This window comes from Carcharhinus amblyrhynchos, chromosome 3, assembly GCF_965287045.1.
Source record: "Carcharhinus amblyrhynchos chromosome 3, sCarAmb.v2.hapA, whole genome shotgun sequence".
Classification (NCBI taxonomy): domain Eukaryota; kingdom Metazoa; phylum Chordata; class Chondrichthyes; order Carcharhiniformes; family Carcharhinidae; genus Carcharhinus; species Carcharhinus amblyrhynchos.
The window spans coordinates 51336753-51350500 of NC_137326.1; the positions used below are offsets into that span (position 1 = coordinate 51336753).

Sequence of the window (13748 nt, forward strand, 5' to 3'; positions counted from 1 at the left end):
CTGTTTGAGGTTAAATTAAATTTCTTTAAAGGCTTGTTCTCGACAAATAATTAAGTCATTCTCCAGTATGGCTATCCTCAAAGGCAGAAGACACAAGGAGGCCAGTACAACCCTTGTGTATGTTAAAATCAACTTGCAACCAATCTAGAAAAATTAGAAGGGCAGATTTTTTTGGGAGTTTTTTTTGAAGATCAAATGCTGCACTAATCTTGTGCACTAAGCAACTTGTCAAGGCCTCTTTGATGGCAACTCCCAAACCTACAACCTCTGCCAACAAAAGGACAAGGACAGTGGGCAAATAGGGACACCATAACCTTGCAAGTTCCCTCTAAGCCATATACCATCCTGACTTGGAACTATATCATCGTTCCTTCATTGTTGCTGGGTCAAAATCCTAGAACTCTCCCTCCCTAACAGCACTGTGGATGTATCTACATTCTGCAGTGTTTCAAGAGGTGACTCACCACCACCTTCCCAAGGACAGTTAGAAGGAGGAATAAATGTTGGCCTTGTAAGCGATCCTGTGAATGAATGAAGAAAAAACAGTAATTTCAGAAATGTTCAAAATATATGGTTAAAAATTAACAATAAGAGATCGACTGAAGCATTTGTGATGGGAACATTTTGTAAAAGTTGCCTTAATACAGCTGGGTTTCTGTGTTTTAAGAAGTTCAATTTATTTTTCTAATGAAACCCTAGGGAAAGATTATACAATAAAACTGTACAGACATCATCCATTTTGAAGTTAAACACCAGACTGTCCATTTTGAAATAAAAGTAAAATGCTGTGGGTGCTGGAATCTGAAACTAAAAACAGAAAACGCTGGAAAATCTCAGCAAGTCTGACAGCATCTGTTCTCTGCACAGATGCTGTCAGAGCTGCTGAGATTTTCCAGCATTTCCTGCTTTTATTATGCATTTTGAAATTTGAGTTTGAATGAGAAGAGGAATGATTATAGATCAGTTCCTGTTTCTGATTCTGCAAAGAAGCCTTTGGCACCTTTTTGTCGACATTGAACCCTGCACTAATTTACATAGGCTTTGTGAGCCAAAGGTGTGTGAAGTTAAAGCAATTATACAGTATTGAGAAAGCATGACAGTTGAATATTCTGACAAAAGATGGAGCAGAAAATATACACCACATGCTAGCTACTTGCTGCCACCTTAACATGCTGCCCGCTTCTGAATCCTTCCAAACCTTCCCTCTTCCTCTTCTCTGGCCCCCATCAATGCAAAGGTTACACAATAGGAGTTGAGCCCCTAACCTGCCATTGAATCCTTAAATGTGTTGGTCCCACCTGTTTGTCAATAGCTCCTAGTGCTGCCCTCAGGGCTAAAACAGAAATTTGAATTTTCAGAAGCTGAAAGGTTTGTGATAGGTTTCTCATAGACAAGGGAATTAAGGGTTATGGGGAGAAAGCGGGAAAGTGGAACTGATCCACTTCAGATCAGCCATGATCTTGTTGAATGGCGGGGCAGGCTCGAAGGGCTAAATGGCCTACTCCTGCTCCTATTTCTTATGCTCTTCTTATGTAGTGGACAATTCAACCTTGGAGGTCAGCATATCTGCTACTTCCACTGCTACCAGACAGTGAACAGCTGTTCTGACCTGAGTTGACTTTCATTTCCCTAGCTGAGTGACACAGAGACCAGTTATAGCCCTCAACCGTTGAGTCAGCTGAATCAGCATAGATGAATAGTCGAAGTTAGGGCCTATTTTCAGCCTGTATGGTTCAGTGATTCACTCGATATGCCATTGGCAGTAATGGGAGGCTGGTGGGAGAGGAATCGAGCTTTGAAATGGAACAAAAGTGAATTGTGAGGAAGAGGTTGGCATTGAGACCAGTGCAGAGGCTAATCAGTGCCTAAGGTCAAACTGTCTTGAAATGATGGTTAGGCCTTTTGTGACTCCACATGCCACAACTTCACTTTCAAAGACATTTGGCCGTGGTTTGTATTTCCGAGAAATAATAATCTGAGGCTTTGAAAGATTGACAGGCTGCTTCAGTAGGAAAATACTCATAGCTGGTTCTATGTAATTGTGTATGGATGTGAACGTGTACAGCAAAGGAAAATGGGACATCAGTTCTCTTTTGTCTTCCACTGTCCAAACTAATCTCCTTGGGGGCAGGGATGGGCTGATCCCCTCAACATGGCATTGTCAAATTCTCATGATCAGACACAATGGGCAAGATTTTACAGTGTCACTCGTCCCAAAACCTAAAAGTCCCGCCCAAGGTCAACGGACTTTTCTATGGTCTGCCCCTCGCCCGCTCCAATTCCCGTGGCGAGCAGGGTGGTAAAATTCCAGCCAGTGGGTGGGAATTACTGCTTAACCCACCCCACATTTTCTGCCATCAGGAGGTTAGTTAGCGGCAGGATCTTCTGTTCCCGCCATTGTCGACGGGGTTTCCCGTTGAATGCATCCCTTGCCGCTGGAAAACCTACAACGAAGGTGTATCATTGGCAGGATTGGAACACTCTACAGGCTCAAATGGCCAGAAAGTTCCAGACGATATGGGATTGGCAAGTTAAAGATTTTTTTGCATTCTTGACATGGTCCCAAATCTGATAATGGCGCAGCAATGATTACATGCTAACTTTCCAAAAGTGTTCAAACTTGCAAGAACAATTGCTGGCACACAGAAATCTGGACAGTTTTTGCAAGGTGGTCCCACAGCCAGAGTGCCTAGGTTACTTTCATATTGGATCCTGACAGCCAGCACAGAGGACTGAGCATTCATCCCTCACCAGCAGACTCAAATCCTTGGGTCACAGGGAAAACGGTCATGCTGATCATAACATTAGACTCAGTGCCTCAATTCCTTATACTTAACTAACAAAGTGACATTTCTGCTATTGTGAAATGATCCTGCCTCCTCCAAACCAAGCCCCGGTCATTTATACTGCAGAAGTTAATGTCAAATCACTGCAGTAGAATTATAGAATCCCTACAGTGGCCCATCGAGTCTGCACTGACAACAATCCCACCCAGGCCCTATCCTCATAACCCCACCTATTGACCCTGCTAACCCCCAGACACTAAGAATTAAATAGTATTTATTTCTTTCCAATGACTGAGTTATATTTGTAAGATTTATTCATGCTGGCTAACATTGCTTGCACATAGGAGATTGAGAGGTGATCCGATTGAAATGTCTAAAACACTAATAGGGCAGATATTCCCCTGGTGGAAGACGGCAACGTCTTAAAATTAGGGCCCATCCATTCAGGAAAGAAACCAAGAAGCAGTTCTCCACAGGAATCTGGAAATCTCTTCCTCTAAATGTTGTGATGTCACATTGAGAGAATATGCTAGTGAGTAAGTAGCCAGGGTGTAAATCATGTGACCAGTGGATATTGTTCAGAGCAGCTTTCAGTCTAGCAAACAGGTTGTGGTGTTGGAGGAGGAGGTTACCTTTGCAAAGAGTCATCCTGCAGTGAATCAGTACACCAATTGTCCATTATGATGGCACAGTGTTTAGCATTGCTTCCTCACAGCACCAGGGACCTGGGTTCAATTCCAGCCTCAGGTCACTGTCTGTGTGGAGTTTGCACATTCCCCCCGTGTCTGAGTGCTCTGGTTTCCTCTCACAGTCCAAAGATGTGCGGGTTATGTTGATTGGCCATGCTAAATTGACCCCAATGTCAGGGGGATTAGTAAGGTAAATGAGGGTTACGGGAATAGGACCTGGGTGGGATTATGGTCAGTACAGAGTCAATGGGCCAAATGGCCTCCTTCTGTACTATAGGGATTCTATGATTCTATTTCTTTTCCAATCTGTAACTGTTGAACTTAGGGATGGGGCTTGTACCAGGGTGAACCGCCAGGATGGGAGTAATAATTCTAATGGGGATCGGGGTATAGAAAGTGGAAGTGAGGGTATAATTGAACAAATCAATAGCTACAGACATGTTGCGACAAAGCTGAGATAGATATTTGTTAGGGTTAGGTATGTCAGAGAGATAAATGAGGTTGAACTACCAATCCTGTATGATCTACTTGAATGGGGCAACAGGTTCGAAGAGTTGAATGGCCTGCTTCTACTGTCCCAAGTTTAGATAATGATACCAATATATTAGAGAGTCTCAGTAAATTCTTTCGAATTAGGCCAACAAACCTTGGACTTAACGTTTTAAGAAGCCTTTTTGAATCACTACAGTAATTAATTTTGTGTTCATCCTGGCAGTTTTCTGGATTTGAACTTGTGGCCTCACAGTGATATAAACTGCAATGAACAGCCAATAGGACTCACTCCTGCTTAATGTTGCAATGCGGGTCTTTCACTGTACTCAGTGCCGTGTGAACACTGCCTTGCACTGCAATCTGTATGGCGTCTCCAATTCCACACAAAGGTTGCAGTATTTATTGTAAACTAATTCATAACCACTAAGGAAATATAAATGAAACTTATTCATTTATCAGTTCTTTCAGCAATAACCTTTCACCTTAATATAGGTGCTGTGATGTCTACACATTTGGCTGAAAAATATTCACAACAATTCATGATGTAATTAGGCTATCGAAGGTAGAATTATTTTGGCTCTTGCAGAGACGTGCAAAATGGGAAAATATTAGTATTTTGTTGTTTCCTTGCTACTGGAAGACTTATTCCAAACTCTTATAATGAAAAATGACCATTGAGTTATGATGAACTATGGTATTGTACTGCAGCCAGCCTTCTGAGTTTTACTCTGCCTCTAATTAACATCCCCCTTCTACATGCTTACTGTAGGAGCCATGCATACCTGGACTGAAGAGAAGGTGATGTTTGTTGTTGAGGGGAACAGCACGTACTTGGAATGTATTCCCAAATCGCAGCTTGCCACTGTCACATGGTTGCTGGAGTCGAGTGACAAGAGTGGACGGTTGCAGGAGGTAAGTGCCTTGGATTTTATCTCCTAAATAAGAAACCACGCTACAGACCTAACAGGGGCCTGTAAACTCCTCACAGCTGTTGGCAGCATAGGACCATAATGCCGGCGCCGCAGGATTTTGACGGCCTGATTTTGGCCATGATGTTAGCCCACCTTTTGCATTCTGCTGCTATTTGCAATCTTGGGTCTGGTTCCTTTACCTGCCTCTACATAACAGAGACGTACAATTGAGATAGATGACGTTCCATACATCAATTGCTGTCAATTCTGCCCCCCTTACATAGAAATGGCATTGGCTTAAGTACAGAATATGAGAAGACCTGCTCGGCTGAGGTGATTCATACAAAGGTGGAAGCTATCAGGAAAACAACATCCCACCTCACCTCAGGATCCTGACTTCCCCATCTACTCCACCTATCATTCAGAGATTGCAAACCTCATCCCTCCTCAGTCATCAAAATCATAAACCACACTGCCCTTGCCCCAACCATTTCCCAGAATTTCCAACATTGCCCACTTCTACTACTTCATTTCATCTCTGGGCAACACAGTAGCAAAGTGGTTAGCATTGCTGCCTCACAGCGCCAGGGACCTGGGTTTGATTCCCAGCTTGGATCATTGTCTGTGCGGAGTCTGCACGTTCTCCCCTTGTCTGTGTGAGTTTGCCCCAGGTACTCCGGTTTCCTCCCACAGACCAAAGACGTGCTAGTTAGGTGCATTGGCCATGCTAAATTCTCTCTGTGTACCCGAACAGGCATCGTAGTGTGGCGACTAGGGGATTTTCACAGTAACTTCATTGCAGTGTAAGCCTACTTGTGACACTAATAAATAAACTTTAAACTCCAGTCAGTGCTCCTGAAACCTTGACTGCCACAGTGCTACAAGACTGTTGAATCGTGCTGGTGTGCTTCCAAACCCCGGCACGATCCTGTGAATCGTCAGCCCCTTCTCCAGCCCCAGGTTTAACCTGGAGTGGGATTTGGGTGACCTCGACAGTGTGGGGCCATAATGCTGGCGCCGCAGGAATTTAAGTGGGTCTGATCTGCATGCCAGTGGGTGAAAGCAGTCGATTGGGCATCAGGATTCAGCCGGCTGGTACCAAAAGAAGGCTCGTCAGGGGAGATTCAAACAGAAGGTGCTAGAAAAACTCAACAGTTCTGGCAGCATGTGTGTAGAGAGAAACTGAGTTAATGTTCAAATCCAAAATGACTCTTCTTTGGAACTGAAGTCACAGAGAGGAGGTTTTGGGAAGATCTTGAATGAGGGAATGAAGTAGAAGCCTTGGCAGGGACTTGTTTTTGCAATCTAGCTCCTTTTTGCTGCCCCCACCCCACCCTCAAGGATTGTTTGAAGAAAACACACAAACACAACTATTTGAACCTCCTCTTATTCTGGATCATCTTCCCACTGTTTTCACCTGATGAGAAAGGCCACCCCCTCACCTTTGTGGCCACAGTTAATATTGCAGTCATGATTGGATATTTCTTTCAACATGGATCTACATATTTAGTATGCTAGAAAATATTGTTAATGACAGGATCCATTTTAGCTGCTAAATGAACCATTGGATTTTTGCAGCTTATCTGCCCAATTTTCATCAGGTAGAAGGTGTTAAAATTGTCCCTTCCATCCCCAAATATCTCTAGGTCCCCCTAAACCCTAGCATTCCTCTCTAATCCTAACCTTGGGGGTTCTCTGGGTCCTGACCCTGCGTTGGTGAATTCCAAGCCTCCAGTTTCCCCCACACCCCCCAACAAAATCTGTAAACCACAGGAACCCAGGCCCATCCCTCTCACCTCAGCAGTACTCAGAGACCCTGCCCTGATGTCAGACTCAAGTACGAAGTAAAGGGTTATCACACACAACACATACATTCACAAAAATATGTGCGCACACACACACACACACACACACACACACACACACACACACAGTCTTTAGTCAATCGGCACAATTGTGTTTATCCTGGCAGTTTTCTGGATTTGAACTTTTGGTCTCACACTGATATAAACTGCAATGAATAATCTGTTCAATCACGCCCTCACTTCCACCTTCTATACCCCGATCCCCATTAGAGTTATTACCCCACCCTGGCGGTTTACCCTGGTGCAAGCCCCATCTCTGTTCCCTAAGTTCAACAGTTACAGATCTGAAAAGAAATAGAATCATAAAATCCCTACGGTACAGAAGGAGGCCATTTGGCCCATTGAGTCTGTACTGACCACAACCCCACCCAGGTCCTACTCCCGTAACCCTCATTTACCTTGCTAATCCCCCTGACATTGGGGTCAATTTAACATGGCCAATTAACCTAACCTGCATGGTGGTGTGGTAGTTGGTGCTACTGCCTCACAACGCCAGGGACGTGGGTTCAATTATGACCTTGGGTGACTGTGTGGAGTTTGCACATTCTCTCCTTGTCTGCATGGGTTTCCTCCGGATGCTCCAGTTTCCCTCCACAGTCCAAAGATGTGCAGATTAGGTTGACTGACCTTAATAAATTGGCTCGTAGTGTTAGGTGGATTAGCAGGGTAAATAGGTGGTGTTACGGGAATAGGGCTTGGGTGGGCTTGTTGTTGGAGCAGGCTCAATAGACTGAATGATCTCCTTCTGCGCTGTAGGGATTCTATGATTATAAATAAGTGAATAATGATTACATATGAAAGGCTCAGGGACATCTATCTCAACATGGTGTCACCACTATTTCTGGAGAAAAGGGCAGATAGAGTTAGTGGGATAGGACATCACTCTGCTCTGTTGTAGAGCTAGATTGGTAGAGGCTTGGAACCAAGTCACCTGTTGAGTTTTTGCCAGGAGTGATGGAGACCTGATACAGGAGAAGAGGTGAAATATTCACAATTTACTTTCTTTTCTCCTTTATTCTTTCATGGGATGTGGACATTGCTGGCAAGGCCAGCATCTGTTGTCCATCCCTATTGCCCTTGGACAGAGTGGCTTGCCTAGGCCTTTCAGAAAGGTAACCAAATTGCTGTGGGCCTGGACTCACATTCAGATTACGTCACGTAAGGATGAGAGATTTCCTTCCCTAAAGGGCATTAATGAACCAGATGTTAGTTTCATGGTTACCATGGTTACCATTTATTACAATTCCAGATTTTGCGGCCTGAATTTAATTTTCACCATAGTGGGATTTGAACCCATGTTCCCAGGACATTAGCCTGTGCCTCAGGATTATTGGTTCAGTGACATTGCCGGTGTACTGTCTCTCCTATCACACCAGCTCCACCTCACAGTTAGTTAAGCATATCTGCTGTGTGATATCTGTAACCTTACTCTGATGGATATGTATAGTTCACAATGAAATGTTTCAGACACAAATGGTTCCATGTAATGTTTACTCACAGGTTACCTTTGGAGACCAGATGATTCCAATTGAGCAAGGATTGCTGATTCGCCGTATAAATCGGCGGGACGCCGGTGTCTACCATTGCCAAATTGATGACCATGGCTTCCACTGGACATTGCTGAAGCTGCGGCTGCACGTGGTCACCGCTGACCAGGTGGTCAACCTGCATGAAGGCGATGATCGCTCTGCTGGCATGGTGAAGGACCACACCCTGCTGGATCCTGGCCACGGCTCTCAGCCATGGTACAAGAACATCATGACTCTCATCAATTACCCATCCAAGATGGACCTCTACTGTGAGCAGGTCTGGCAGAAAGACTTCAAGAAGAAACGGAACAAACTGCGGCTGAGCAAGAACCACCGCAGTGTGGAGCCCGGCAGGAGAAACAAACCGCCGGCAAGAGGCAGGAGAAACAAAAACAAACCACATGTCAAACTCCTACGGTTGCCCCGCAGTACCTAGCACTTCCAGGTTTGCATGGCAGAGACACTTGTCCAAAGTATAATAAAAGGTGGCTCTTGAAACCCTAATCTCTCCAAAACCATTTGGACTCCTGTAAATTAAAGGCTTTGCTTGCAATACAATCTTTGAACCGATGGAATGGTCACCTTGTTTTGGCTGAGGGTAGCTAGGTAGTTCTCCCATCTCTCTCCCTCAGCCCCCTCCCCTCACCCACCCCCCATCCCCCTAGTGTGGAGGGATTTCCAATGAGTCTTTATTTGAAACAGCTGGGATTAGAGGGAGGCTGTTAGTTCGCAGCTCACTGGTTTATGTGGGGTCTTTAAGCACCACATGAGCTGGTCAGCTGCTCACGGGTCCAGGGATATGAAGAGGTAATTGGCAGTGAAGCTTACCACAAATCATTTCTGCTCTATTCAAGAGAAGCAATGGCAATAGGCTTTAACCACAACTCTAGTCCTTTAGCTGGCATTAGATTGGATAAGTTGTTGTTCAAATGTAAATATAGGAAGTGTCTTATTTGCTTCAACCACAATTTAGAAAATCCAAAGATAGGGAGACTCTGCAAATGCTAGGTTATTTCAGAAAAGTGGCAACAGAAGATTGAAAATTAAACATGGCATTAAGTTTTTCACAATGGCTCATGGGGTTAACTGACTGAGCCATATACATTCAATTCTTGATCTTGGAAAAACAAACAGCCATCAACACTTGGTGATGGAGGAAAGTGTCAAAATGGATGGGCCAGATAAAGTTAGCCACGGTTCACAATCACCTCCCAACAACCCCTACTTGTAATGCATTCATTGGACACTAAGGTCAGAATTAGGCTCAGCTATAATCCACCATCAGCAACACCTCCATCTGCCTGCCCCCCCCCCCCCCCCCCCCCACACATTCATTGTCAAAACTCACAGTAAAGATTGGCTACTTGGGCAACATATCAAGTGCATCGCTGGGCCAGTAGCCAGTATGGCAACATCCAATGAAGAGTCAACAGCTTCAGGGAGGAGTAGATGGAAGAAAACAGGAGAAAAATGGTATAATAAAAACAAGTCTAAACATTATTGTAAAACCACTCCTATTTATATTAGAATTGTGGAGCTGGATTTTCCCAGCCAGAGGCATGATTAGAAATGGAGATAGGGAGTTAGAAAGATAGAGAGGGAGAGCAGCATCAGGATGGCTTCTTCATTTGATGGCTTCTCTACAGGCAACCCAGGCCTCCTCTATGTTGAGGCTTCCTCATGCACCCCTGTCTGCTTTAGCAGTACCCATCACCCCCACTGGGGCCACAGGCCTAACAATGCTCTGGGCCCTCTAATCAGGTCTGGAAACTCTGGCACCTACCTGTCATCCTCAATAAGATGGCAAAAGCAGCAGGAGCCAATTAAAAGACTGGCTCTCAGAAGGCTGTGTCAGGGGAATACATACTGGGGCCTGACACGGGGATCCCGATGTCTGCTGGAAAATCCAGCCCATAAATTCTGCATGTTGAGCAATAAAAGATAAAAACTTACAGCCTGCAACGGGTCCCATGTGTTCATTTGAAACTTATTCCATTCCAAGCTAAATATGACAAATGACCTTTCTCTTCTTTAATGCTGTTTATTGAACCTCTTAAATGATTGTTTAGACAAAGTAATTAAGAGTCTCACAATTAAACCAAAATCAATCTATTTGGATTGTTTACAGGATATGCATTTATTAACCGTGGGAGATTCGCTTCTGGCCACACTTGTTGGAGAATCTCAGTCAAACTACCCGTTTACTGACAGTGGAAAAATATGGATTGTTGGTTGTATCTTCCTGTCCATATCTATGCCTTTTTTTAATGATTTAACTGCACAAAAGTTTGAAATGCTATCATTGAATCTCTGGTGCTTAAATTCAAAAATTTAAAGTTGACCTTTTGGGTGGTCATCTTGATTTGAAAAATTAACTCTGTTTCCCTTTCTTCACAGATGCTCCAGACCTGCTGAATATTTTCAGCATGTTTTGTTTTTATTTCAGATTTCCAGCATCCCAGTATTGTGCTTACATAGTAGTGTCCAACAGTTTAAAGTTCCTTTCCACTGCTCAATTACCTTTCCTTAACTTCATATCAGTATTCAAAAATTTGAAGTCCTTTACCATCTGCTAAATTGTTTTTTTAACTTAAAATCTCCCACCCTATTTTATTGCAACCAAATAATGATAAAAGTTGCCTCAGTAAGTAGAAAAATGTCACCACTTATTTCTAGATTTCAATAGCCGTATGTTCTCAGTGGTTGAAGTATTGACCTTTCACTTTTGGGGAGTTGGTGTGAATGTCACCCACATTGGTGCCATAAAGCCTGACAGCTTGTGGTTGCCCCACTTGAGATTACTTTGGCCAGATCCAATCCAGTGCCCAATAAGTATAAGGCGATAGCATAAGAGTGCCCCTAATTTGCCCTATGTGACACCAAATTTTTAACTTTGCGCAAGGAGCTCCGGTTAGAAATGGAATTGTAATGAGTGAAATTTTCTGTTTGACGTTAGAATTGTACTTCAACGTTGCTTTATTTGTTATTGAGTGCACAGTTTTGACAGTGTCTTTGAGGAAAGTAATTCCCAGGAGTGATACATATCATCTTAGCCAATGCATCAACTAAAAATCTGAAAACAGAAAAGTTAGAAACCTTTCATATTGATTGCAGGGGTGGCGGGGGAGCGGGGGGGAAGAAATTGTGATGCAAGTCCACCTCAACTCTCCAACTCAGGTGAACTATTTCAATCAATATCATTTCCTTCCAATTGATGATGAAGTATGGTCACAAGGTGTGTTAGCTCCAAATCTAGCAAAAATACCATTGCTTGTAGGTGTTGGGACATATTAAAGGTGCTCTATAAATACAGATTACTGTTCCCAAATAAGAAAGTGAAAATGCAAGAATGGTCTGTAACCTCATCATTTTGATCATGTTTTCCAGTGTTCATGTGTATCTTCTATATTCTCATTAAGTTGTGGAAGTTGATACTGCATAATTACTGACGCCAATGCCAGGTATTTTAACATCTATTATTAACAAATGGCCAAGTGACTGGAAAAATAGTTTCCTGCAAAGTACAAAACCATTATGAATAAATCTAAGAGTTTCCTTAGACAGAGGGGTTTGTTAGCATTGTTAATTAAAACTAAGATCTTTCACACAGGGGTTTGATGTCGTAACCTCTTTTGAATTCATTCTCTGGATATGGGCAGTGCTAGCAAACCTAACATCTGTAACCCAACTCTGCAATCTTAAACCCATGCCAGGTCAACAGAATCCAATGATTGTAAGCTGAGATATGATCAATTATAAAGAACTGGGATAGGGAGAATGGGAAATTATAGAATTTGGACAGCAGAACAGAATACATCAAAACAAATTGGAGAGGGACAGGGGCACACTGTCTCCATGTTTGCACCTACAGCAGTCAGGGTGCTACAAAAATTGAATTTGGGATACAATCAACAAAACTTCAAATGGTCATAAGGCCTAACTGGTGGCACAATGGCACAGTGATTAGCACTGCTGCTTCACAGTGTTGGGGACCTGGGTTCAATTTCAGCCTTGGGTCACTGTGTGGAGTTGTACATTCTCCCCTTGTCTGTGTGGGTTCCCTCTAGGTGCTCTGGTTTCCTCTCACAGCCCAAAGATGTGCAGGCTAGGTTGATAGGCCAAAGGGCCTTAGTGGGATTGTTGTCTGTGCAGGCTCAATGGGCCAAATAGCCTCCTCCTGCACTGTAGGGATTCTATGATAAGTAAACGACAGTTTCCCATAAGTTAGGGTTTGACAAAATGATATTTGGGAAGGGGTGGGTTGTTCGAAGCACTGTTAAATTGTTTTTCATCTGTTCAGTGAGAGGTGTTGCTGGCAAATCCAGCATTTACTGCCCATCCCTAATTGAGAAGGAGGTGGTATGCTGCCTTCTTGAACCACGGCAGTGCATCTGGCATAGGTAATCTTGCAGTGCTGTTTGGGAGGGAGTTCAAGGATTAGATTCCATTATGAAGGAACAGCATTACATATCCAAGCCTGGATGCAGTGTGACTTGGAAGGAAACGTGGAAGTGATGTTATCCTCATGCAGCTGCTGCTCTTGTCTTTCTAGGTGAAGCAGGTCAAAGGTTTGTGAGGTGCTGCCAAAGATACGTTGGCAGCTATTTGCATTTATTTTTCATTAACTTTTCATCTTTTTCTAAAACGCACAATGCTTTTATCAGATTACAATTACATTGAGGATTTTCAAATCAGTAGAATTTTGTTTTAAAACTCTGTAGGCTGTGAGCTCCCTATTGTTCAAATTGATGGTTTAATAAACCTGACAATTGTAACAAGGTTACAAAAATGTTATCATACTCTTCAGGAGGTTAGACTAGGTATTAAGTCAGATGCTGTTTAACCTACACCGTGAACAGCTTCAGCTTATTAAGTGACCTCATTTACAAAGTGTAAATGTAAAGCTATTTAAGTCAGAGGTTTTCTGGGCAGTGTTTATGTAAGGTAGTGTGAAACGCATTCACACTGACCTACATAATGGAACGAAGGTTCTGAAGGTATTAAATGCTTTCATTGGTATTATTTAATTTTATTTTTTTTCTGTACATTTGTTTTCTTTACATTGAGATGTGTATATATTTAGTTTGTGTATTGACCATATGACCTGTGTTTTTAATAATGGCAATGTCTTGCATCTCAGCTTTAAAATAAAATTGAATCTTCTATTCACTATTTTTGTGTTTTATTTTACTCCTCGACAATATTTGGATCTCGTGAACTGATTTGATTTTCGTTCATTCCCTTAGTGTGGTGTCTCTTGTCAGTGATGGTCATGAGATTGAGAAGTCAGCACAGTGGGTTGGGGATGGAGGACACTTTGCCCCGATATTCTAGGAGAGGCAGGCAGCAAGGATTGTTGAGATTTAGTGGTCTGGAGATCTGAAAGAACAGGTTTAATAATCTGATTATTATCTGTGGAATCCATTTCCAGGCTGCAGCCAGCCAGAGTGACAGGCATGAGCACCAAAATGAAGTG

General features: G+C 43.1%; 1 protein-coding gene across 1 annotated transcript in view; it reads left to right on the forward strand.

Annotated features, from left to right (window-relative positions):
- The window catches only part of sema3h (sema domain, immunoglobulin domain (Ig), short basic domain, secreted, (semaphorin) 3H), a 156260-nt gene extending 142816 nt beyond the window's left edge, over nucleotides 1–13444 (forward strand). The window contains exons 16-18 of the mRNA XM_080183995.1: nucleotides 4737–4879; nucleotides 8244–8717; nucleotides 10401–13444. Coding sequence (XP_080040121.1) covers nucleotides 4737–4879; nucleotides 8244–8708 — 608 coding nt within the window. The 3' untranslated portion in view covers nucleotides 8709–8717; nucleotides 10401–13444. The remainder of the gene's footprint in view (nucleotides 1–4736; nucleotides 4880–8243; nucleotides 8718–10400) is intronic.
- Nucleotides 13445–13748: the final 304 nt, after the last annotated feature.